This window comes from Syngnathus acus, chromosome 10, assembly GCF_901709675.1.
Source record: "Syngnathus acus chromosome 10, fSynAcu1.2, whole genome shotgun sequence".
In the NCBI taxonomy this organism is placed as follows: domain Eukaryota; kingdom Metazoa; phylum Chordata; class Actinopteri; order Syngnathiformes; family Syngnathidae; genus Syngnathus; species Syngnathus acus.
In genome coordinates this window covers 2,920,081-2,945,166 of record NC_051095.1, presented here as the reverse complement: position 1 = coordinate 2,945,166, position 25,086 = coordinate 2,920,081, and the positions used below count along the sequence as shown (strand labels likewise).

The window sequence follows — 25,086 nt, the reverse complement described above, 5'->3', positions numbered from 1 at the left end:
GTGCTGACAAAAATCCTCAACATGGGCGAATGTGACAATTAAAGCACATCTTAATACAAAGTGTAGATGATGTTAGGTACCGATACAAAACACAGTTAAGGAAGGATCACACAAAAAAACGCTGCCGAGTGTGTATTGTCGTTTTGTGAGTGTGTGAATGTGTGTCACTGTCAACCAGTTTACAAGAAAGCCACAAAATGTTTGCGCAACACAAAACAATTTTACTGCTAAGCATGTGTGCGCTCAACGGCGCCTCTGAATGCAACATTGTGTCCTGCGCGCATGTGTGTGTGTGTGTGTGTGTGTGCGTGTCAACCCCGTTTACACATAAGCCACAAACATGTCTGAGCAACACAAAACGACTTTACCGCTAAGCACGTGAACAAATGACACCTCGATTGGCCGTTATGTGTCTGTCGCACACGCACGCACACACTGGTTGAAAACTAATTGGCGGAGATGTGTGTTTTACGACGCAATCAGTGTAGCAGTCATTAGCGATTGTGTGTGTGTGTGTGTACACAAATAATGCAACACAACAAGAGGAGTACTTTTGAAATGCACCACTCGTGATGTGATTTGGTGTTGTGTGCGCTGCATGAGTTCAAGTCCAAATACGTCCATCTGGCTCCTTCATCATCCGTCTTTCCTTTTTTCTTAAGTGTGCAATTTCCTCACAGTCCTTTCCTTTTTTTGCGCTGCGTTGTCTCTTTTTGCCCTCCTCCTTAGCACATTTTAAAAAAAACTAAAAAAACATTTGGAATAAAACAAAAACAAAAGCGATCATAGATGGCTCTACCTCAACACTTCCACGAACGAGGTCTAAACTTCAACACTATCATCAAACGAGAAGCTATGAAAATATACAAACACCCTAGTGGGGGGGGGGGAGTGGCCAAAAAAAAAAAAGTGGGATTAAATGCATATAAAAGGCAGATTGTACTACGGTAAATTGTGAAAAATAGAAAAAGGGCTAGCAACAGAGGTGTGGTTTTAGCTGGTAAAATACAACAAAATCAGAGAAAATAAAAGCAAAACATCTATTTACTGGCTATTTATATATATCATCTATAAGTGTTGATAGCCATAGAAAAAAAAATCTCACTTTGTTGGATTTTTATTGTGATATCCGCTCACTATTTTGTGTTTTGGTATTTTTAAGACAAGTCTAAAGAGCACAGTCACGTCCATGTCACACGCGCACGCACGCACACGTTTTATTAAAATATACAAGAGTCTGAGCGTCAGCGCGGCCCGACTGCTCAGACACCTCCTCGAGCCCCGGGTCAAGTCACGTGACCTCCAGAGGCCGAGTCCGAGAGGCCCCTCCTCTTTTTGCACTGAGAATTCCTAAAGGTGTTGGCGGTGAAGAGGCGGGGCCCGTCTCTGATTGGCTGATGGCGCTCTGAGGGGCGGGCTGCTGGCTTCTAGGCAGGTGTGGCAACTGGGAGTTCTTCAGCACTGTCTGGGCTTTTATCGATTTATTTTTTTTTTTTTGCTTTCAAATATAGTCCTTTTGATTTTTTTTTTTGAAAGTCCAAAAGCCGCATTCACCTACTTCCAGGTGCATTCCGGGAATCTGCTCGAAGCGTGCTCCGGTGGGCCGGCGAACCCTCACGTACACTCACAAGTGTGATTGTGGGGTTTGATCATGGTTGGATGGTGGCAGGTGAGAGGGTGAGGGGAGGGGGGGGGAGATGTTGGAGCTTGCTGGGGGCGGGGCTTGGAGCGATTCCGGGAGTCCACGGCCGGAGAGTCCAGTTCTCATACTTTGTAGTAGATGTTGGCCGGGCTCTGCGGCGGCATTTCCTGCACAATGTAGACGGGGTGTCCGTAGTCGCCGCTCACCTTCTCGTAGTGCGGGCAGTAGGCGGAGTCCGACGTCCTCAGAGGGATGATGATGTCGCTGGGCTCGGATCCGTTGTTGTTGGAGCTGCCCATGCCGCCGGCGCCGCCGCCCCGCTTGGGGCTGGTCAGCGACGACAGCGACAGCGGCGGGTGGTGGGTGTCCGAGTGCTTGGCGTGTCGCCGCCTGTAGCACACCGCGCAGATGACGGCCGTGACCAATAGCAGGAAAGCCGAGCCTCCGGCCGCGCCCGCGATCAGGGCGATGTTGGACGGCTGCAGCGGGCCGTTCTCGTCGCCGCCTTCGCCGCCCCCGAAGGTGTTGGGTCCTCTTGAATGGGTTGAGTTACCTGGAAGAAAGAAAATGCTACATTAGGTGCTAACATTAGCAAAACACACGTATACAGTAGAGAGAGAGAGAGAGAGAGAGAGAGAGAGAGAGAGAGAGCGAGAGACAGAGAAAGAAAGAAAGAAAGAAAGAAAGAAAGAAAGAAAGAAAGAAAGAAAGAAAGAAAGAAAGAAAGAAAGAAACAGAGAGCGAAAGAAAGAAAGAAAGAAAGAAAGAAAGAAAGAAAGAAAGAAAGAAAGAAAGAAACAGAGAGCGAAAGAAAGAAAGAAAGAAAGAAAGAAAGAAAGAAAGAAAGAAAGAAAGAAAGAAAGAAAGAAAGAAAGAAAGAAAGAAAGAAAGAAAGAGACAGAGAGCGAAAGAAAGAAAGAAAGAAAGAAAGAAAGAAAGAAAGAAAGAAAGACAGAAAGAAAGAAAGAAAGAAAGAAAGAAAGAAAGAAAGAAAGAAAGAAAGAAAGGAGAAAAAGAGAGAGAGAGAGAGAGAGACAGAGAGAGAAAGACAGAGAGAGAGAGAGCGAGACAGAGAGAGAGCGACAGAGAGAGAGAGAGACAGAGAGAGAGCAACAGTATAGTTATCTATATCTACTATAGATATAGATATATAAATATAGATACATAGATAAAGATACATAGATATAGATATACAGTAGATATCGATATTCATACAGTAGATATACAGTCGATAGATATTGACATACATAGATGTAGATGTAGATGAGATGGAGATGGAGATATAGAGCACGTGTAACAGGGGAACCAAAATACGGGCTTCGGACTGCGGCACTTTTCAACACCCTGACATTGAGGTAGCGGCAAAGCCGCAATGTATAATCAAGGTAACACACAGTGTTGACTTAGCGCTACCACCGGGCCATGTGACCAGAACCACTCTGCTATGGGCCTTGACCACATACACACACATGCACAGTGGGGCGTCCGTCAAGCTGCCCGTCGGTCCTTCCGAAGCGGCAATCACTTGAGGAAGCGGCAGGTGAACGATACGGCGCGTGTTGCCGCACGTTAAGCGGTTGCGAGCGGCTAGCCGGTTAAGGTTGCCGCTCCACGTCGCCGCCTTGTGATTGGCCGAATGTTATTCTTGGCACGCGTCCCCCGTTTTTCTTTCTCCCATATTCTCTCAGTCTTGGCTTTATTGGAACGGTAATGACGGAGCTCAGCGCGCGCCCCGTTGTGCCGGACTGAGGGCGAGCATAGCGCTAATGCTGGCCTTTCTTCCTCTCTCCATTAAATGACATCCCTCATTCTCCATCTCCATTATGACTGTCACCTTTCACTGGCTCTCTGCATTATAAAACCTCTTCTGTCACCTCTACACCTATTTTCCTTTCTCTCTCTCTTCTCTTTTCTTGCTCTATCACCACTCACTGGGAAAAGAAAAAAAAAAAAGCCGGCGAGGTCTTTGTATGTGGCTCACAGACGGGAACTAATGCCGATTTCAAAGGGTTCAGGTACGAAAGGTCAAGACGGGAACGTCGTCATAAGTGAGGCTGAACAATTAATCCCATTCAAATGGACATCGCGGTGTAGTAAAATGACATTTTGAAATTGCAAAAAAGCTGCAATTTGGGATTTGTCATCGTGGATGCTTAAAAGACTGCAAGTCAACGTGTTTGGCAAGTTAAATTGAACTAGTAAATTCTTTCATGCTTCCAGTAACAGCCATTTTTATTTCTATTTAAAAAAATTGTCAATTGAGAGTATTCCGACAGATCTTTCAAGACTCACGAAACAGAAATGACCAAAATAAAGATTATATTCTCGTCTTTCATCGCACAATAGAAGTTTCTCCAACCTTATTCCATTTTCAGTGTGTGTATTTCTTTTTTTCTACCCATTCCCATCAAAAAAATTCCATTGACGGCAAATGACATCATTGGCCCTCCACGACCAAACCGTTCCAATTATTTGATAAAATGACCTTCTCTGCACAATCTAATGAGCTTCAATCCAAGACAACAATTCTCAGCGAGCAGTGCTTGGGGTGTCCCTAATCAAGTGTCCGTTGACGAGCGAGGCCATCAAATATGGCTCATCTCCATTGTCTCTTTGCCTTTTACTTATTCTCGTCTCACTCCACCTCCCGTGCCTCACGCTCGTGTCTGCTCCATCACCCCCCCTCCCCTCCCACCCGCCAGGCACCCTCTCTCCCATCCAGGCTGCAGCATCTAATGACAGTAATAACTCTCTCAAATGTTGCCTCTGGTCTGGCCCTGGCTCCTTGCCGCTCCTCCGTTCTTCCCACTCTCGCTATCTGTCTTTTTTTGTCCTTTACCCAATGTAGCTATTAGCCATCCACTGGCCGCCCGCGGCACTTAGCTCCGAGGGGCCGAGACCGGTGTGGGGGGGGGAGCGGATGGAGAGAAAATATATGGAATTAAATAGAGATCCGCAGATGTCACGGCTGCACATCCTCCATCTGTCCCCCGCTAAGCCCCGCTCCCTGCTGCTTATTGTTGTTTTTCTGATTCCCTGCATCCATCTTGCCGATCATCTCCATTTGGTTCGCCGCTTACCTGAGTTCCGGTTGGTGGAACGTCCAGCTGGCTCCTTCTTGGGAGGTAGCCCGTATGGACCTGTCAGAAGGAGGGACGGGTGTTCATCACATTGTCTTCTTCATTACATTTCGTTTCTGAAGTGATATTTTGTTTGGCCTTTCTTGATGATGTCATAGAGCGGCACCGTGATGTCATCGAAGGAAACGATTCCAGGGGGAGAGGATATGAGTTTTTGCAACAAGGCCAGGTCGGCTCATAATCTGCGCTCGCTAAATCTCGCCCATCTGCCTCGTCGGGTCGTCGCCGTCGTGGCGATTAAAGAACAAATCATGAAATCGGGACTATCTCACTTTATTTGAGCAAAATGATGTATACAGAGCTAGCCTAAAACCTTGACTGGAGCTAGCATGAAGTACAATATAGCAACAAGCTGAGGGCAGAGGCGCCTGCTGGGATCAATAGTGAGTCGCAAGTAAGTGCGACAGGGAGCAGGCGAGAGAGATGTGCCGTGAAATAAGTCGATGGAGGGCGAGCGAGCGCACGCACGCGGCGAGAGACGACAAACAACGCGGCCGTGACCTTTCAGCAGCACCACTGATAAGATGGAGAGAATAAGTGGAGAGTGGACCGAGGCCTCGGATGAAGAATTGAAACACAAATGAGATGAGAGAATGACAGTGGGGAGGGATTTTCCAAGGTGAAGGCCTAGCAGTTTGCTAACCACTACAGAAATAACATCTTGATTGAATGATATTCATCTATGTGGAGATCTTGATATTGGCGGATATTGGTTTCTCAAAACGATTCTAAACAATAAATTGAAGGTGGGGGAAAATGATTCCACAAAAAGCTCATTTTTCAACGCTCTTTAGTCAAAAACCGGTGTTTTTGGTAAAACCAGCACATGTTCTATTGCTGAATACGAAAAAAAAAAAAATGCAACCACATGTTTTAGACATATTTGTGATGTGGCGTTCTTCTCTGTGCAACTATTTACGACATCCAGACATTGCGAATAATTACCGAAAGGTCAATTAAATGCAATTGACTTGTCATTGAGATGTATCGAGTTAATAAAAAGGAACAAAATAACACAAACTTAAAAAACATTTTTGTTAACAAAGTAAAATAAAGACAAACTGAAAACTCATTGAACCTGCATCTCGATTTTTTAAATTTACTATAACCAAAGTGAAAAAGGCCTTTGTCTTAGTCAATTACCTTTTTGGGGGTTCATTTAGATTGTATCCCTAAATATAACTAAAAGTAACCGAAGGTATCAAACTAAATTCAAGAAAAAAATCAAAACTAATTTCAAGAAAACACCCAAAACTATTATAAACCAGATTAGCGTGTGACACAAAGGATCGTATTAGAAGAGCCGTTTCTGCCGACTCAGCAGATCCGCCGGCTGATAGGGGCGACAATACAAGCGTGTGAAGGACAGGTTGCTATTCTGCACCGGAATGTGCAACTTTTTTTTTCTCTCAAACAAAATAGCGGCGACAAAAATTCCGCTGGGTCATGGCCATGTTTGTAAGGTAGTGAGTTGTGCGGGAAAGTCAGCGAGCGAGTCGTTAAAAGCGCCAAAGTGCAAGAGGAGTCAGCGGTCCTCGTTAGAGGCGACTGATCCGACACTTCTCGGCTCTTAACAAGCTCGCTGAGAGGAGCCACCTACAAGCTAGCGGGAAGGCTAACCAAGAGAAATATCATTTTAGGGGCTGATAAGAGAATATAGGACTCACTCTGCCCCACTTTCAGGACCACCTTCATGCCCTGCGTGGCACAAACTCCTCCCCTCATGCTGTCCAGACCTTGGCGTGTCCCATCTGACGTAGCTGCGGGGGACACAAAAAACAAGATGGCATCGTTAGCGACAAATTGTAGCATCCACTCGAGTCGCGCGACGTCTCGCTATTTCAAACAATAAATTCCGCTCGTATCCTCCAACGTTCCCGGGGAGCCGACAAGTGACATTTGCAGAAGCGGCAATTTAAAAGCCAGACTTGAAACTTTGAAATGTCAAACTAGAAAGGCGAGCGGCACTTTAATAAGTCCTCATTTTAAGCCGTTCGCCGGCATCCATTAACGACGCCGCCGGCGTCGCTTGGACTCGACCACTTTGGCAGCGACGACGGTTGAGGACGGACAAGCCACGCTGGATTAATACCGAGTTTTGCGTCTGGCATTTTTGCCTTCAATTGAGATTTAGAAAGTGTAATTGTCGACCGTTAAAAGACCCCAGGACAGAAATGTCTTTATAGTGTTAAAAAAAAAAGGCGAGCCGCAGTACCACTTTGGCTCATTTTATCTGAGCGAGAGTGAATTAAATCAAATTTATCTCTGCTATAAAGTGGTTAACAGCTCTGAAGGGTCACATGATATATAAAACTTCAAGTGAATCATATCATATTGGATATTATTGTAATCATATTGTTTTAACCGCCTTTGATTTTTATATGTCTGATTTTCACTTGATGTACAGCACGTCGTAAGCACCTGTGCTTGTTTTAAAGTGCGTTATAAATAAAGTTGATGAGAGTAAAATTTGACACACAATGATTAATTATAACAAAATGTATGAGGCAATTTTGGACAATCGTAACACGTGTGCAGTCATGGCAGACAACGTGGCGCTCTAAAATGGCAGTTGCAGGTTTTCAGAAATGACTTTTAGATGACTACCGTTTTTTTCCGTGTATAATGCGCAAAATTTAACTAATTTATTGTCCTAAAATCTGGGGTGCGCATTATACATGGGTACAAATTTTTTTTTATTTTTATTTTTAAAAATTTTTTTTTTTTTTTTTTTTTTTTTTTTTAAGAAAATCATGGTACAACAAAACCAACAACAGGACTGACCGACAATAGTGTGTTTGTACTGTGCTCTGGTCATTTCGTCAAAGAAGGGATAATAGTCCTCTTCTCTTCTTGACTGACAATGAATGTGATAGTTTAATACAATCAGCAAATAACAAAATGCGTATTACAGGTAATATTTTATTTCACAACACTTTGCCTTGTTCCTTTCGTCTCTGCTGTTCACTTCAAACACGCTCCATACGAACGCAATGCTCTCGTATCAGACGCTTGCTCGATCACCTGCTCGTTTGCTGTCACAATGTACCCTAGACAAATCCGAAACATTTGTTGCGGCTCCGAGTCACGACGAGGGGCAAGTTTTGGTTTCCAAGGGTGTTTTTATTCCTCTTCAACGTCTCTCCCATACAGAGCCGCCTTTTTCACATGTCCGCACGTCACTTTCCTCTCTTTTCATCTGATCGCGGTGGTGCCTTTATGGGCAGTCGGAGAAATCAACGCCAACAAAAAAAAATACATCCAGCCTAGTTAAGACCATACTAAAGACTATAAAAATGGGACCCATTGCCTCCCTGCGTGTGTGACGATCATTGGGACTTAAAAAAAAAAAAAAAAAAAAAAAAAAAAAAAAAAAAATTGGGTGCGTATTATACATGGGTACAGGCTTTTTTCCAGCATCAACATGCCATTTTTAGGGTGCGTATTATACATGGGGGCGCATTATACACGGAAAAAAACGGTATTAAATATTTAGACAAACCTCTGAATTCACTCAACAGGCTCTTTAAAAGTATCAAATATAAACTGAGCAAATTCTTTAAAAAGCCAGATTAAAAAAACGAAACATAAAATGTCTTCTTCTTCATGTTTGCTGCCCATTAAAATGATTTCACACGACTATTTTCATAAATTCACAAGTGAGACACACACCTCAAGCATCCACAAGTGCACGCAGTAGCCCATCAAAAAAAAAAAAAAAAAACCTTGCCTCCATCCGCCCCGTCCTTCTTTCCCAAAACGTTATTTGTCCTCACGCGAGCCATCAGCACGTTTGAAGGAAGGAAGGAAGGCGAGCGAAAGAAAGGGAGGGAGGTGTGAAGGCGATGCAACTTCACTTGTCACACGTCCTTGCCTCGATTTCTACATAATGCAGAGTGTGAAAGCACGAGGAGGCTTTGGAATGCAGCGCGGCCCGGGGTCAACGCATGAAGCATACTTTCGCAAAGAAGGCGACAAGAGTGCATTTCCAGCTCAAAATAGATTCACGGGTTCACACACGCCGTCGCCAAGTTTTATTCCCATTCCAAGTGATTCTAAAAGATGCAAAGGAGGAAATTAAAAATAATAAACACCAAACTATCATGACAGGTGAGATGGTTGAAATCCTGAAGTGATGAGCCAGGAGGACTAAATGGAGCTGTCAACTCAACCTCAGCCACTTTGACACTAATGTCCTCCGACACCCGGAGGGAAGGCGCACAAGGGAGGCGAGCATGACGTGGGCGAGGCCGCGCCGGGGTCGCGAGACGTGATTGGCCGTGACAAGGTGTTGCTGATATGACGGCCGCAAGAGGTCAACGTGATGATGGAGAGACGTTGTCATGGGTGGGCAAAGTGGCCAGTCGTTGATTTCGTGTCATTGACTTGAATGGAAGTGGCATGCTATGTGTTAGCATTAGCATTAGCCAGCAGACACGTGTAGTTTATTTTTTTTAAACATACAGTAAATTTCAACTGAGAGCAAAATAAAGTAACTTGAAGCTTAAAGAATTAACCAAGATTTGCCAAAATGTCATTGAATTGAATGGAATTGGCATGCTAGGCGTTAGCATTAGCTAGCGGACACGTTTTTTTAAACATAAAATGTCAAATTGTCAGTAAACCTCAACTGGGAGCAAAATAAATTAACTTGAAGCTTACATACAGACGCATTTACCGACCCGGCCCGTCTTTCCAGTCCAAAAACCAAATGTGGCCCAAAAGTTTGTGGCCATACTTTCTACAACGTCTAGGAGTGTATTTCTTTTTTTGGTCAGCGACGAATAATAGCCTAAATGGAGAAAAGATATGGCCGCCCGTGGTTGCGATTTTGAGATGAGATGGAAAGGGAAAGCGGGGAAGGAAAAAGGGAGACGGGGGAGGGATGAGTAATTGAGACAATGATGAGCAGTGATGGGGGGGATGTGACGCGCCAGAGGATCGACGAGAGGAAGGATGTCTCTCGGAGCACAAAAAACAAATCAGTGAAGTCAGGCTTCATTGCACACAGACGCCAGGAGAGGAAACAAACAAAAAATATATATTTATAAGTATACAAAGTAGATATATTGAGAGAGAGAGAGAGAGAGAGAGAGAGAGAGAGAGAGAGAGAGAGAGAGAGAGAGAGAGCGAGTCATAAGCTTCCACATTTTGCTGTGTTTCTTTAACCGCTGTTGAATAACATCATAAATATCATTAAACATCATAATTATGCATAAGTAAAAGCTAATTAAAATGCCACGTTGTATTACATGATCGTTTAAAATAAAAAGTTACATTATTAGGTATGATCATTTCATATTGACTTTTGGCGAAAAAAGCGAAGCGTGGAGAGTCTTTGTTCTGTTGCCGAAATGCACAATTGCAATCAGTTTATTTACCCTTTACTAATTTAGGTAACACAATTGAGAACAGATTCTCAATTGGGCTCAAAGAATAGATTTTCCGGTCCAAAACTCCAGCTAATTACGATTATTATGAAAAGCGCCGATTATTGTTAAACTCATGTCACCTCCACCTGCCCTTCTGTTCCTACACATGATGCTTTTAGCCTGCCGGTCTGCCTCCGACTAATCATGTCTCCGTTTTTTTTGTTTTTTTTTTTCTTTTCCTGGATCCGGCCCGTTGGGTCCACTTGCCTCGCGTGTTGCCGCACGGCCGGTTTCCTGCGAAGTTTTGCGAGTTCACGGCGTGCTCGAGTGTGTGTCTGCGCAGAGCGCTCCCATCTGTGCAAATTCGCCTTCTGCAAAAGCGACTTAGCTTCTCAAGTGGATGGCGTGCGTGCATCTGTGTGCATTCAGCCGAGTAGAATTTACAGTTGCCTTCCTGTTTAAATTTGTTTTGCTCCCTCTCCAGAGTACCATGTGTGTCACATCCATGATGAAAAGCATATAAGCCGAGCGTCTCTCTGTGTCTCTCTCACGTTCTCGCTTCGTGACTGCCCTTACCCACCCTTAAAAAAAAAACGGTCTCAAACCTTTTCATAAATCTGCTGACGCTTGAAAACTCAACCGTGAGCATTAATGAAGCCATCATAGGCCATTAGTTTGCGGGGAAACGGAATTTTGGTTGAAACAGACCAGGCACTATTTGGTCTCCACATGGTGGAGGAGGGAAAAAAAAAAAAAGTCTTATTTTTTCTTGCATTCCAACTTCAATACACAGCACATTACTTCTTCCAGAGCAGGGTGAAATTTCCTCATGTTTTCCTGCAATGGGTGGGAGAGTCAAAAAGCCTTAAATGTTTCAGCTGTGATCAATCGTCCCCAAAATTCATCTCTACTCAGTTCCCCTTCCACCCTCTGGAAATATTAAAATGATTGCTTCGCTATTTAGGATTTTATGGAGGTTGAGTGTTTTCGTCTCGGCATAAAAAGCTTAAAGGAGACGTCAACCCCAATTTGTTTCCAACTAATCGGTTCTGTGCATCCCAACTGGTCGAAATATAGTGTTCTGATTAATGTTTTCTTTTTATGGAATATGAATTAAACAGTAAATCTGCCTGTTTATATCTATGTCCAGAGTCGGCCATTTTGTCACTTGCTGTCGACTGAAGATGACATCACAGTTGCCAGGTCCCGGATCACAACCAATCACGACTCATCAGTTTTCTGAAGCTCAACCGTGATTGGTTGTGACCTGAGATGGCAACTGTGATGTCATTTTCAGTCAACAGCAGGTGGCAAAATGGCCACCCCCTGAGTTGGATTAAAACAACTCATATTCTAAAAACAATCAGAATTTCGTGTTGACATTAGTGGGAGCGCATCCAACATATTATTGCAAAGAAATTTTTGAGCTTGACTTCCTCTTTAAAGTCGAAAACTAGAATCAATCTTTAACAAAATGTACTTATGCCCACTTCCACTGCAGCAAACATTAACGCTCACCCCAATATTTTTTGATTTTATGGACATCCAAGAATGTACTTATGCCCACTTCCTCTGCAGCAAACGTTCCCCCCAATATTTTTTGATTTTATGGACATCCAAAATGTACGTATGCCCACTTCCACTGCAGAAAATATAACGTTCACCTCAATATTTTTTGATTTTATGGACTTTACACGAGTCACAGAATGACCACTTTTCCGAATAACTTTCATTCAGTGAGAACTCATGAATGCATCAAAGCAAAGTGGAGGATTTCGGATAGGACTTCATAGTCACAGGTTGGAAGCCACATGATGCGTCACATGCCCACCAAACACACTCGGAGAGACGAGTCACGCAATCCTCCCCGATTTCACACATACTGCGCACCAAAAAAGTGAGCGCTGACGTGAGGTTTGCGTTGAACCACCGCTGGAGGCCCCCACGTCACTGAATTCAGTCACGGCGCTGTTTATTTCAAACTAAATCAGTGTCACAGTACAGTTACGACTCAGCTTGAGCTCCTGCGTATGTTAATGTTCCACTGCGGCTAATGTTTCATCGACGAGCGCAAAAAGGTCACAGATGTTTCGAAATATGCTCCTGAGAACACATTGTTAAAAATCTTTAGTCTGAGAATCAAGACAGACAATTACTCAAACGCTCCTGCCAAAGTCAGGGCTGTCCAAACAAAAACGCGTTTTTGCACAAGGCCAATGGTACTATTTCATGTTGCGCAATAGAATCGTACAGCGCTAATATAATCAAATGGAATGTAATAAATTAAACAGTTTGCGGCTCTTTTTGGTGAGCGGATACGGCCCGCCACATCATTTAAGGTGGCCCGCGAAGACAAATTATGCATTGAATTCATATGTCAATTCCAACATTTCTAATTGTTTTCACATTTAAAAAAATAGAGATATTGTTAGCAATTTTTATCACTATTCATTTTTCCTAATAATTTCTATTTTTAAATATTTGATTATTATTAATTTGAATTATTTAATTATTATTATTAGTCTTATTATTTTAGGTTGACAATTCTAATGGCCCTTTAAAGCAAACTATAACTACGATGCGGCCCGCGACAAAAATAAGTTTGACACCCCTGCTCTCAGAAGAGTTTCACAACTACTTTAAGTAACTCAATGCAAACTCGAGATGAAAATCTAACAATACTCGCAGGCATATATATATATATATTCTTTATGACCAAATAAAACCACAGCTCGAGAAGTCAAATAGCACAAAGAGTCCGAGTGAGTGGCTGGCTGGATGCATGACGTAACGTCACCCAAGTGGCGGCCATGTAGGACAGTCGCAAGCGATGTTCTGCACAACTGGGTCATTGCTCCCATCCCGGGGCAGTGAGGGCATTCTTGAGCGTGTGTGTGTGTGTGTGTGTGTGCGCGCTTCAAACTACATGTCCTGCAGTCTACCTTGCAAGTGAAGCGACATATATTTACTTCCATGACCTCCTACACATGCACACACGCACACCACCATCATTTCAGCCAATAGACTGGAGGGCTGGAAGAAATGGGTCAAGCTCTTCTTCCCCAACGTCTCCTGCTTATGTGTTTTTTTTTTTTCCCCTTCTTCTTCTTCTTAGTCCCAAGCTGCTCCAAGAATCCACACGGCAGGATTTAAATCATCAAAATCCATCATGGAAAACAAGCGGCAAGTGTGAGAAGTGAGTCTACGTGGACAGACATATTTAAATGAGGACGTCCTGGAAATGTAAACAAGACACACTGGCACGTCTTGTTCGGTGTGCATATGCAGATTGGTGTTTGAAGCGGCGTGTTGGTGTAGTTAGTCAGCAGAAAATGCAAGTGAAGGGACGAAATGTCACGTGGAAGTCAGATCCTCGTGTTTCCAAATGGAATCTGCACTTAACTTTGAGGTGGATCACTTCCTTCTGCACCGAAGCATCCCGGAAATTAATTTTTAACAAAGCGGGCGTACTCACATGGATGTAATCTAACCATTTTTACACATTATTTCATTAAAAACAGGGGAGGAAAAAATTTTTTTTTTATTTCTTTCAATTTCAATTTCTTTTTTTTAAATGATCAATTTAAACTACAGTAATCCCTGCTTTATCGCGGATAATTAGTTCCCAAAACCACCCACGATAAGTGAAGTACGGTCACCAACAAGAAGTACTGGGCAGGCTAACGAGTTAGCGGAAATATGCTAACTCGCGATCATGCTAACATGCGAAAAAGGAATGTAAACGATTGGAGCATTATTACATTATCCTAAAGGTTAGACACAGATTTCCTCAATTTAGAAGTTTTATTTTGACTTTTAAATGTTTTATTTTACTTTTAAATGTTTTTTTAATTTGGAAAAAAAATCGGCCATGTAGTGAAGCCGCGATCAACGAAACGCGAGGGATCACTGTATATCTAATTAAATGCAATTTGCAGTCAGGGTGGATGGATGGATGGATGGATGGATGGATGGATGGATGGATGGATGGATGGATGGATGGATGGATGGATGGATGAATAGAAACACAAGTCATGCTCTGTGCGTCTATTGAAGTGGTTAATAGACATTTGGTGGTGTCATTGTGAGCCGCCTCCTTCATAAACACAAACATCTTCTGGTGATGTACTGCGATGTCACTTGAGCGCAGCGAGGGGGAAAAACGGGAGACAGTGACACCCAACTCCAAGCTTCACATCCCTCGTCACTTGTCAGACTGTCATCACCGCACGGCACACACACGCGCAGACACACACACACATGCAGCCCCTCCACTGTGACATTGTCTGTCATTGCATAGCTTAAAGCATTGGCGTCAGGCCCACAGAAACGCTGGAGCCGAGGCGGGATGAGGGACCTTTGAGCGAAAACCCCGCTGATCCGATTTTGCATTTATTTGGAAACAAAAAAAATCTATAAAAACATTCCCAAGCTGTCAGAGTCAACGTTGTGGCTGATGAGGCTCAATAAATAACAAGGATATTTGGAGCATATCCAGGTGAAGGACGAAAGTCTGCTTCTTGGGAAGTGGGTCGCGGGTCTGAAGGGAGGAACGATCTGTGACATGCATCAGGAGGGAAAAGGGAAAGCAAGCGGGAAGACGGGGGCGGGGGCTTCTAAATTAAGATGCAGAAGGGATTGAGGGTGCAAATGTGACAGAGCAAGCTAGATATCCTTCACTGGCCACTTCATTAGGTACACTCGCTCGTGCAAACAAACTATTCTTTTGATTACACTAGTCAACAGCAAATTTATTTTCCAAATGGCTTTGTGGCTCCCTTAACAAAGCTTCGAGGATTTGCGAGATCTATCAATAAGTAAGCCAAAAGTCACACACGCTGTAGTATTGGGGGCGTGGCTTAGTCAGGAGCTCTGACTCCATTCACGTTCACTTTAGTCCGAGCCTCTCCTCCACGCTCGTTGCTAGTGTGCGTTTCCGTAGCGTTAGCGACAGATCTGAAAGTGGTTTTCATTTTCTTTACAAGCTATCCTGTTCCCCAGTGGCGGAGGAGACATGTTAGATGTTACAGCTTCCAAAAAAGCATTTCCAACACCAAGGTTGTAAAAGTCACAAAACCCTGCAAAAGGCAAGACGATCTGGACCTCCCTCATCAACATCTGCTGTTTACTCAAGCGTTCCTGCACTGACATGAAAGCTTAGCCTTTCGTTAAAAAAAAAAAAAAAAAGTGGAGCAAAAGCAGCACCGAGTGATGAACTCCGCCGCTAATATTTCGCATTTCAGCCATTATTCCATCACGCTTGTTAGCTCATTCACACTTAACACCGATGGAGTATTTGCGACATTTAATGTTTTTGGATTGCGGGAAGGAACACGCGTTGTGTTAACGACTCCGTGTGCTCGCGTCTCCTTGTTGTTGCACATGCGGTTGGTCCAATTCAGAGATGTTTTGCTAATCTCCAACAGTCCAGTCTGCGTTCTCTTGCCCGGGCTACCCTCCTCCCTCCCTCCCCGCTTGCCGTTATTATTGTTTCCAAAAGGAGGAAAGCACGTGCGCGCGCACACATACATGAGAAGCAGCCAGGCGAAATAATGCATCTTGACGTGTGTGCCTGCATACCGCTGCAGGGAGAGATTGGAGAGAAAGAAAGTGGAAAGAAGGAGGGCGAAATATGAAGGGCAGGATGATGGACAGCGGAAGGCACAGTGCAATTATATACTATCTGTGTGTACGTGTGTGTGTGTGTGTGTAACAGTAAAAGAAAGGGAGTGATGACAGCCATGTTTGTTGAGCTTCCCTGCGATTAAAGCAGGCTGCTCCAAACTGTGTGTTCAAGCTATATGGCAATCTGTCTGTTTTTCTTCTTTCTATGTGCGCGTCTGTGTAAGTGTAAGCGTGTTTGCGCAGCTAATGCATCGGTCTGTCTTCCATTTTCGGAGTTTGTCTACGGGTTTGTCAAGTCACTTCACAATAAGCAGCACGTTGGCAAACCGATTATTTCAAACTAAGCTAGGTGCCTCAAAGTTGAAATTCACTGTTCAACTACTTAGCCCTTAAGTTCGCGAGCGTAATGCTAATGCTAAATAGCATCTGGCCGGCTAGCAACACATATAGACAGACAATGTAACAGGATCTACTCAGTCATATATTCTTTATCCTCTGTGTTGAGTGCATAATATTAGCGCCGCACTGATGAGCTGAGATTTTAAAGAACAGGGAGTGATTAAAAAAATATGGAAAAAAAAAACCACCACTGATTTCAAGCTCTCCTCAAGCATCAAAATCTCTATCCAACGTCAGGAATCAGACTCTTACGAGCAAGCCTCGCAATTACCGCCAGCCAAAGTGCGATTTCATCACTTGAGCACCTGAGTGAGGCCTCACACAAGGTCAAGTGAGAAACAGCAGACACGCTCCCATAGGATCAAACGCCTCAAAAGTTGTTGCTCACTGCTCTTTTGCAAGCCATTTTTGTGCGGTCTGCCAAAACATGACAGATGGGAAATATCTGCCTTTGACTGGCTGACAAATGCTGGCTCCTATGCTGGAAATGGAAGAACTGTTGCAGCACACAGCGAGCGCATTTCAAAAATGAATATTGCTTTTTTTTATTTTAGGTTGGGTCATTTAAAAAAAAAAAAAAAAGCTATGCTCGCGTATTGCGTATCGCAGAATAAACAACATGATAATTGGTCTCCAGGTGGTTTTATTTCATCCAAATTCCTCCATCAAGTCGACGGAGGAGCTGCCTGTCGGCCGGGCTGATCTGCACCTCATCACACGCTTCCTAATTGCGCTCCAAAAATAACAAAGTCGGGCCGGCCAACTAGCGAGACACGCTAGTACACGTGTATCAATCATTGAACAATAACAAACCGCACTGTTTGCCTTTTTACATTGTAAAGTAGAATAAAAACAGCACTTCCATCTTTATTAAAACTTCAAATCATTCCAAGACAGACCTGCCAGAACGGAACGGTGACTTTCCAAGCAAGGTGGAACACGAATGGAGGGAATAAATAAAGGTTAAAGCAATCAAACAGAGCAACCATTCTCCAATGCAATAAAAAAAAAAAGGAAAAAATTAAATAAGATGCCACTGGCTACACCAGCGACTGTTCCCCCCTCGCAGCGCCTCCCAAAAGCAGCGGGGGGCGCTGCGGATGAATTAGCACACTGTTTTCACTCATTAGGCCGCGCCCAACGCCTCACTTTCTCCCTCTTTTATTTTCGCCTCTTTCTTCGGTTCCGACTTCTCTGGCAGCGCACAAAGAGGCCGCTCATAATGAGTGTGTGTTATTCCATGTGTGTGTACGTGTGTGAAGGATTATGGCGGCTCCAATGCAGTGAATAGGGGCCAGACTGGGCCCCGGCCCGGCTGAATTAATTACTCTAATTAGCTTCTTAATTGCATATATTAAGCCGATGGTGAGCTTCCATTTTAGGATCCAGATTGGTCTTACTGTGAACACACACACACACACATATACAAAACGCATGTGGGTGGCAAGCCTACTTCTAGCTCCGCCTCCCCCTCAATCCACTTGAAGTACAAGTGGAGAAAGGAGACCCCTCCATGATGGTGCTATTCAATTATCCAGCCTCAACTTCATCAATATATAATAAGTGCACGGAACAAGAGCAGATGTGCGCTAATACGGACGTTAAGCCGCCTAAAGAGGAGCCGGGGGGGACTCATTTGGCATCTACTGAGAATATCTGAACACTCGAGAGAGACAGCAGACCTCCCCCAAGGCCTCCAATTTAGATCATACGCCTCCCGAATTTTGCCATGAATAGTCATATCCGAAAAACAACAAACAATTACCGGTAACAACAACGCTAATGAGATATACTGGCCAGCTACGGGCTCGAGGGGTCGTGACCTTGGCGGGGGGCGGCCGTTTGGGGTGAAACATAGCCAGCGTTCAAGACAACAATGAAGATTAGTGGAGGACGAGTCAACAGCTAATGAAGCTCATACACACACATGCAATGTGATAATGACATCCTTTGTGCAGTTTGGAAGCAATTAGGACGCTTAAATGGCGACTCCAAAGGATTTGTAGCCAATTGTTTGTCCTTGTTTCTTTGAACGGTGGACCTTCCCGCTCCATCATGTCTCGAGTTACGACTCAGTCTTTAGCTATTTTGCACGTATTTCTCATTTGCCATAAAACTCTATTTGAGAATGGTTGTTTCCTGCCATCATAGAGAAGAAGCAGTCATATCATTTCCGTGAAAGATAAGGACAAGATACAATGGAAGCTACAGCCGCTATGGCGTTAAGCTACATGCCGTTAGCCTGATAGCAGAACTGGCTAAGGCATTTATAACTTAGAGAAAAATTCTAAATTTTAAACACATCAATACTACTGGCCTATCCCCACGTCATTCTGTTGTTTTTCGCAACATAAAACAAGCGAAATTCCTGAAAATAAACAAATCAATAGACATTTTGTTTGACACGCGTCGTAAAACTCCGCCTCTTCCATTAAACTGCGAGAGGCATGCGGCATTATATTGCCTCAAGATTGAAAGTCTGTGTTTTTTAGAAAATAATAAGTGTAAATAACTACATTATCTCCGTGTGTACATGCATTTTTCCATAAAGTTGCCGCTTGGGCAGCAAGAGGTCACGTTTACGTGATCCTGTTCACTAAATCAAGCGCCATATTAGTGAGCTAATGCCGTCTACGAATGGCAGAGGTCAGCCAGCGAGGTGCGCTTGTTTTATACACCCGCCCGCCTCTCGCTGCGCTTGCACATTTGATTGCTTCGCAGAAGGCTGGCTGCGCACAATAGCGCTTTTGTCTCTTTTAGCGCTGAGAAATGTTTGCGTGCATGCGCGAGAGAGAGAAAGAGCAACACGGTGCACGAAGGTTAAATGAATCACACAATGTTAACCAGGCCCTATCCAATTAAGAAGGGATTCTTTAGTGTGTAAATGTCTGTATGACCTTAAGCGGGAGCGACGCATCCCTCCCCCCCCCCCCCCCCTCCCAATTTAATACGCGCACACAACGCCACAATCTCCAAGCCGACAGTAGCCGAGTTCTGATTGCTGACCTAAATCAGCTCGGCGATCTGTCACTTTCTCTTACTTACACTCGCCACACATCTTTTTGTTGTTGTTTCATTTTGCATCTTTTCTCACCCCTTTCTCACTCAAATGTCCGACTTTCAGCTCAGCCCCCAAACGCCTCATTGGTGTCGCGCGATATTAGCTGTCGACACGGCGGCCGCGACATTAGCTACACCTGCACGAGTTAAGATCAGTCAAGTGCATAATGGCGATTTCCAGATTCCATTTCTAACTTTAGCCCAATATTGCAAGGAGCTTTCACAAATGAGAGATGAACGTGTTGCCTGAAGAACTGGAAATGTTCGCTGAAGCGCAAAGAAACGCATTGCATGCTGGGGCCGGCAAATTGCTGATGGAAGATTTCGTGAGGGCGGGGTGGAGGAAGGTTGTGGGGGGGGGGGGGGGGGGGGGCAGTAAATGAAAAAAAAAAAAAATGAAATCAAATAAAATAAAGTGAGATTCATGGAGGTCCAGGATGGAATGCTCGGCTCGGCCGAGGCAATATTTGTCATTTGCGATGAAGAAACTTGGCCTTGAAATTTCAATAACCGTTTTTCCAGACCAGTGAGTCGAGCGTGGAACGGAGCCATCGGAAGAAAGTGGGATTGGCGATGATGATGAATGACTTCTAATGCTCAAGAGAGACCGCAGACGTGCTTTCAAGTGAAAAGGACTTTGAGAAAGACACCTGGGCGAAGACTGTTGAAATCAATGAGCTTCCATTTTGGATCCTAATAGCTTCAAGGAGGTCACGTTTCTCCCGCAATATCAAAACATGAACATTTTTCTTTTGAATCAGATCTTGATTATCTCTTTGAGCGTCATTGACGTGAAATGTCTTCAATGGGAATCATAATGACGGGCGAAGAAGAGTCTTGGTCAGCACTTTTACAAAAAAAAAGCTTCTTTTCTGCATTTCTTCATCCAAAATAGGTAATTTTGGGTGAAACCAACCCCATGTTCTACTGATGATTACTAATAAATGAACCGGACTTCACAAAGTCATTAAACATAATTCTCTTAGAGCCTTGAAAGATCAGTCAGAATGCTCTAAATTAGCTGCCGCTCAATAGCTTCTCCTTTTCGAAAATGGCTGGCAGTGGAAAGAGTTTAACTTTATTCAAAAATCACTTTTGAAACAGCATGCAAGAGAATGTGGATTGATTTTCCCATAAAAGCTGGTTTTGACATTTATATTTTGCTTCAGTTCAATGGAAACGGATGCTCCTTCGGGTGAGTGTGCTTTGCCCACCAGGGGGCAGTATCAAAAGTCCTCAATAAGCCATAGTAATACTCGTCATTCTTTGCAGATGATAAAGAATATGTGAGTGTGCAACGCTCTTGTCCAATCTCGAGGCACCACGACTTTTTTTGCGATGTCATTTGAAATGGTTAAAGTCTAACCCGAATGTCTTCAAAAGAATGTACCCATTTCAAAAAAGAACGACAAGAAGTTGGCCAAACAAATTGATCAAATGATTGGTCATGATTTAACTTCCACGCTGAGGTCATTTTGACCTTTTTCCATTTCTCCTTGCACTTAAGCGTCTACAAATCAAAAAGCTTTCGGCGTGATGAAAAATTCAGCAGCTATAGATTTGTCGGGACTCCGCAAACACTCGCGCACACCTGCGCATGCTTCACAGTGGCACGGCGAGGAGGTGGTGGGCGCCGCTCATTTAGTGCGCAGTGCAGATTTCCTCCCGCCGCATCGCCTCCTCTTTTGTCTACTGCACTTGCACTTCTTCATCTGCCACTCACCTTCACCCTCGCCCTCCCCATCCCTCCAAACTCCATCCGCAGCCGCCACTTGTGCCATTTATTTCCGCTTAACCCTGATAAATAAACCAGCGGCAGCCTCTGCATTATTGAAAACGCCGCCGATGCTGTCTGCACACACCGCAACCTCAAACAATTAAACCGCACACCCACAATTAATCACTTCAAAACACGCAGATGCAAACAATCCGCATTTTAGACTTCTCTCACTCGTCTATTATTCATTTTAAGCTTGTTGTTTACGTGGATCGGCGCGTGACGGCCAGAACCGGGCTCTCCGCACAGCCCCGGGGGTCCCGCTGCATAAAAAGCTCGGCTGGGAGTCCTTTTCGGTTGCTGGATCATTCACGCCCACGCAGGGAGACAGACGGCGGTGTCCGCATTCATGCGCACTCACGGAACACGTCGACAAAAAAAACCTGCGCGCGCGCGCGCACAAGCACTCTCGCTCACGCGCGCACACACACTCTCACACACACCATCTGTCTCAGCATGCAACAACAACACTGCAGTCCCGCAGTGAGTGACCTGCTCACAACAAGTCACCAAACTTTTAGAGCTTTTCCGAAGATGTTTACAGCAACCCGTCCGTCCGTGTGTGTGTGTGTGTGTGTGTGTGTGTGTGTGTGTGTGTGTGTGTGTGTGTGTGTGTGTGTGTGTGCATATAATCAGAGAAGGCCCCCGTGTGCGCCGATGTGAGTGTGCATTCGTTAGCGGTGGCGAAGATAAGTGTGTGTGTGTGGGAGAGTGGCAGCCAGGTTGAGGGAGTGAAGGAGCTCACACACACACACACACACACACACACACACACACACACACACACGGATGCAAACTCACACACAAATGCAGACAAGGTCAAATGTATGTTGACTGTGAGACGGCCATCATTCACTGCGAGGTGTGCGTTTGCATACGCATGAGTGTGTCACCTTTGAAGCCATTTGAAGAAATGATACATTTTTACGGATTACTTTTCAGGAAGAGCCTAAAACAGCACGCTAACTAGCGCTGCCGCTAGCAAATATTAGCACAGTCCGTCGATTATTCGAGCACTTATGAGCTATAAGATACTTTTTGTGTTTGTATGGCAGGCAGTGAAAGGCGGGGCCTGGCCCGGTGAGTGACGTGGGCGTCGGCATCTTTGCGCTATAGCAGGGGGGCTCAAACTCTGGCCCGCGGGCCAAATTTGGCCCACAGTGTAATTATATTTGGACAAATTGTGCATCGACTTTATGTGTCAATACAAAAATTGCGAAATGTCTTCACGTTTGAAAAATAGAGCAATTTTTATTATCATTCTTCTTTTAAAATTCTTACTCGTCTCTAATTTTAAAACTAGTTCAACTACATATAATATGAGACGTTCAGAACATTTATTTGGGTCGACAGTCATAATGGCCCTCCGAAGGAAACTATGACTACAATGCAGCAGGCGACAAAAATGAGTTTGACACCTAAAAAAAAACGACATGGAAGCGATCCACAAAGTCAGGCAGCAAAATCCGCGCTCGTCGGGTCTCCATTCGAATGTGTGCGTGTGACGAGGACACAGGCTTACCTAAACTCTGACCTCATGTTATGAATGAAAACATCCATCAGTGAGTATGACTAATCAATTTTGCCGCTCTTTCTCTCCCCTCCCCGGGGTGCGGGAAGAAAAGAATGACTTTTAATGGGATTGGAGTAATCTGATTACAAAGCAGTGGCATCTGTAATACATTAGTGACCTTCCAAAACAAAGTCATTAGATGAGAATCCCTCCCAACACCACAAGCTCGACTCGATTTGTAAATGAACCCATTAGTACTTGTCAGCGATGATCACGTAGCAGCATAGCTAGCCCGAACGTAGCGTTCATTTTTCATGCGGCGATTTCAAAATATCCTGATCATAATTGTCGATAGGAAATTACGGACCATAAATCTTTTTAGAATATAATTAGTCTTTAGTCAATTAGTTAGATAAAAAGAAAAAAGTGTTTCTTTTTGCGACACAGCAGGTTCTTGATTAAAAACTCATGGCTGTTTCTCGGCAACATTTGACCTTTGCGCGGCTTCTGTTCCTTGTGTTGATTATTGTGATATTTTACTCCTTCATTGTTTTGAGATTCCACCTGGACCAGAAAACTTCAAAAAACAACATTTAGACGTTCCCAAATGTGCGATCAATCTTCACCTTTCCTTTTGAGAGAGCTGTGCGGAATTAAGTTGCCTCAAGATTGCTACGCTAACTCCAGTATGCTAGTTTAAGCTTTCCACTATAGGCATGGATTTATACTACAGTGGTGATCCAAATTGAAATGTGATTTGATTTTTCTAACCAGGAAGGAAGATGACTGGCTCACTAAAACTCCGCCCCTTTTTGTGTGGCTACTGCACGCCCATAAAAAATAAATACTGTAGTATTAAAGATGGAAGAACATGCTAATGCACGCTATAAATTTATTCTTTCTATACAACAAAATCTGTCCAACGTCGTGCTTGGCGATTCGATCCACATGCTTGATGTCGGGCGCGTGTCCCTCTCTAATGGCCGGCGCTAAGGAAGTAGCTAAGGCTCTTTAAACGCGCCATTAAACGAGCCGCTTATTAGCGACGTTGCGGCTTCATTAAAGCAGACACCATAAGCGCTGTTCTTCATTAAGAACCTTGCCAATTAAAGCTTGCATATAGTTATCAATAAGTTATCAGCGCTAGATGTTGTGTGCGTTAAGCTACTCCGCTCGCTTCCTCGCATATACAAGTCGGGGGTGAGGGGGTTGCGTGACCTCCAGCCTTCATCGATCAGACCGGAACTGTCAATCGAAACGTCTGAGTGCTATGTGTGCGTGTGAAGATGATAAAGGCCTCAAATGTCGACCGACCCGCTCTGGGAAAGACCAAATCAAGCTCAATCGATTTTTAAATCGCACACCAGAGCCGGGCAATATGGCCTTTAAATGAAATCTCCGATCTTTTTCGCAAAATCCGATTTCTGATTTCAAGCAGTTGCTCCCCTCATCTTACAGGAAGAAAAAACAACAACAAAAGAAAATGTCATTATTCAAAACAAGACCTGCTTTTGTTTTCTTCTCCCTTGTGGGATTTGCTTTATTTCTCCTGATAGCAAACAAGCTTTGAAACTATTTTTTCCCCGCAAGATTTTTTTTCACGCCAACATTAACTTGCATCAACTTCCACAGAAATAAATTCAACTGAATTAAACTCTGTTTGAAAAATAGTCTCTAAATATAGCGACCACTGACTCTGACTTTGTAAAGTCGCTTGTCTCAGTTCACAGAAATGTTGTTAGTTGAAAAAAACATACACATAATAAATAAAATGAAATAAAAAATATAAATAATGAAATGAAATAATAAATAAAATGAAAATAATAAAATAAATAATAAATAATATAATAAATAAATAATCATAAAATATAATAGTTATATATATATATAATTATTATTTTATTTTTTGGATAATCTTTTTTTTTTTTAAAAGCGGCCAATCAGGATTTTATTCTGCCAAATGCCACGACAGGAATCCACCTAAAAAACCCGTAAGGGTCTGGCCCAAATGGTTACATTTTACTCAAGTAAATTTCCTTTTGCTCCACTTTTCTTTCCTGCTTAGCACAGATAAGAGGAAGCGAAGACACATAGCGTGCGTGCACCTGAGCGCATCCTAACGGCCCGCCCGCTTGCGAGCTGCGTAGGAGGCGACAACCAAACAAGTCTCACTCCTGAACTCTTTGTTGTATCGTGTGTGAAAACGAAAGAGTAAAACAAAGCGCCCCTTCGGCTTCCGGAATGTTCCGTCCCATATGACCGCACGGGGCCCGACTTGCCTCGATGACCTCATCGTCGGGTCCCCCGAGGGGCGCAAACAATCTGCTCCGAATCGACCAAAGCAAAGCGTGTTTTCATTCTTTGTGGTGACTGCCGAGTCAGACGATAACAATAAACGGCGCCGACACGACCGACGCCGACTGACTTGACATGAGTCACTCATGTATCGCCACTTTTGAGCAAAATAACTCAACCGAACTTTGACTTTGTGTGGCCAACATGTGAACTGCGCTGACCTTAACAAATAAAAATACCATCCATTCATATATGCAAGAAAT

At 43.9% G+C, this 25,086-nt stretch overlaps 1 protein-coding gene across 2 annotated transcripts in view; it reads right to left on the bottom strand.

Moving 5' to 3' along the window:
- Nucleotides 1–706: 706 nt before the first annotated feature.
- Nucleotides 707–25,086, bottom strand: part of efnb3b (ephrin-B3b) — a 44,821-nt gene continuing 20,441 nt past the window's right edge. The window contains exons 4-6 of one of the 2 annotated variants that reach the window (XM_037260442.1): nucleotides 6,450–6,542; nucleotides 4,723–4,782; nucleotides 707–2,195 (exon numbers count right to left, since the gene is read on the bottom strand). In XM_037260442.1, coding sequence (XP_037116337.1) covers nucleotides 1,765–2,195; nucleotides 4,723–4,782; nucleotides 6,450–6,542 — 584 coding nt within the window. In that variant the 3' untranslated portion in view covers nucleotides 707–1,764. The remainder of the gene's footprint in view (nucleotides 2,196–4,722; nucleotides 4,783–6,449; nucleotides 6,543–25,086) is intronic. The other variant, XM_037260443.1, reaches the window with a different exon arrangement.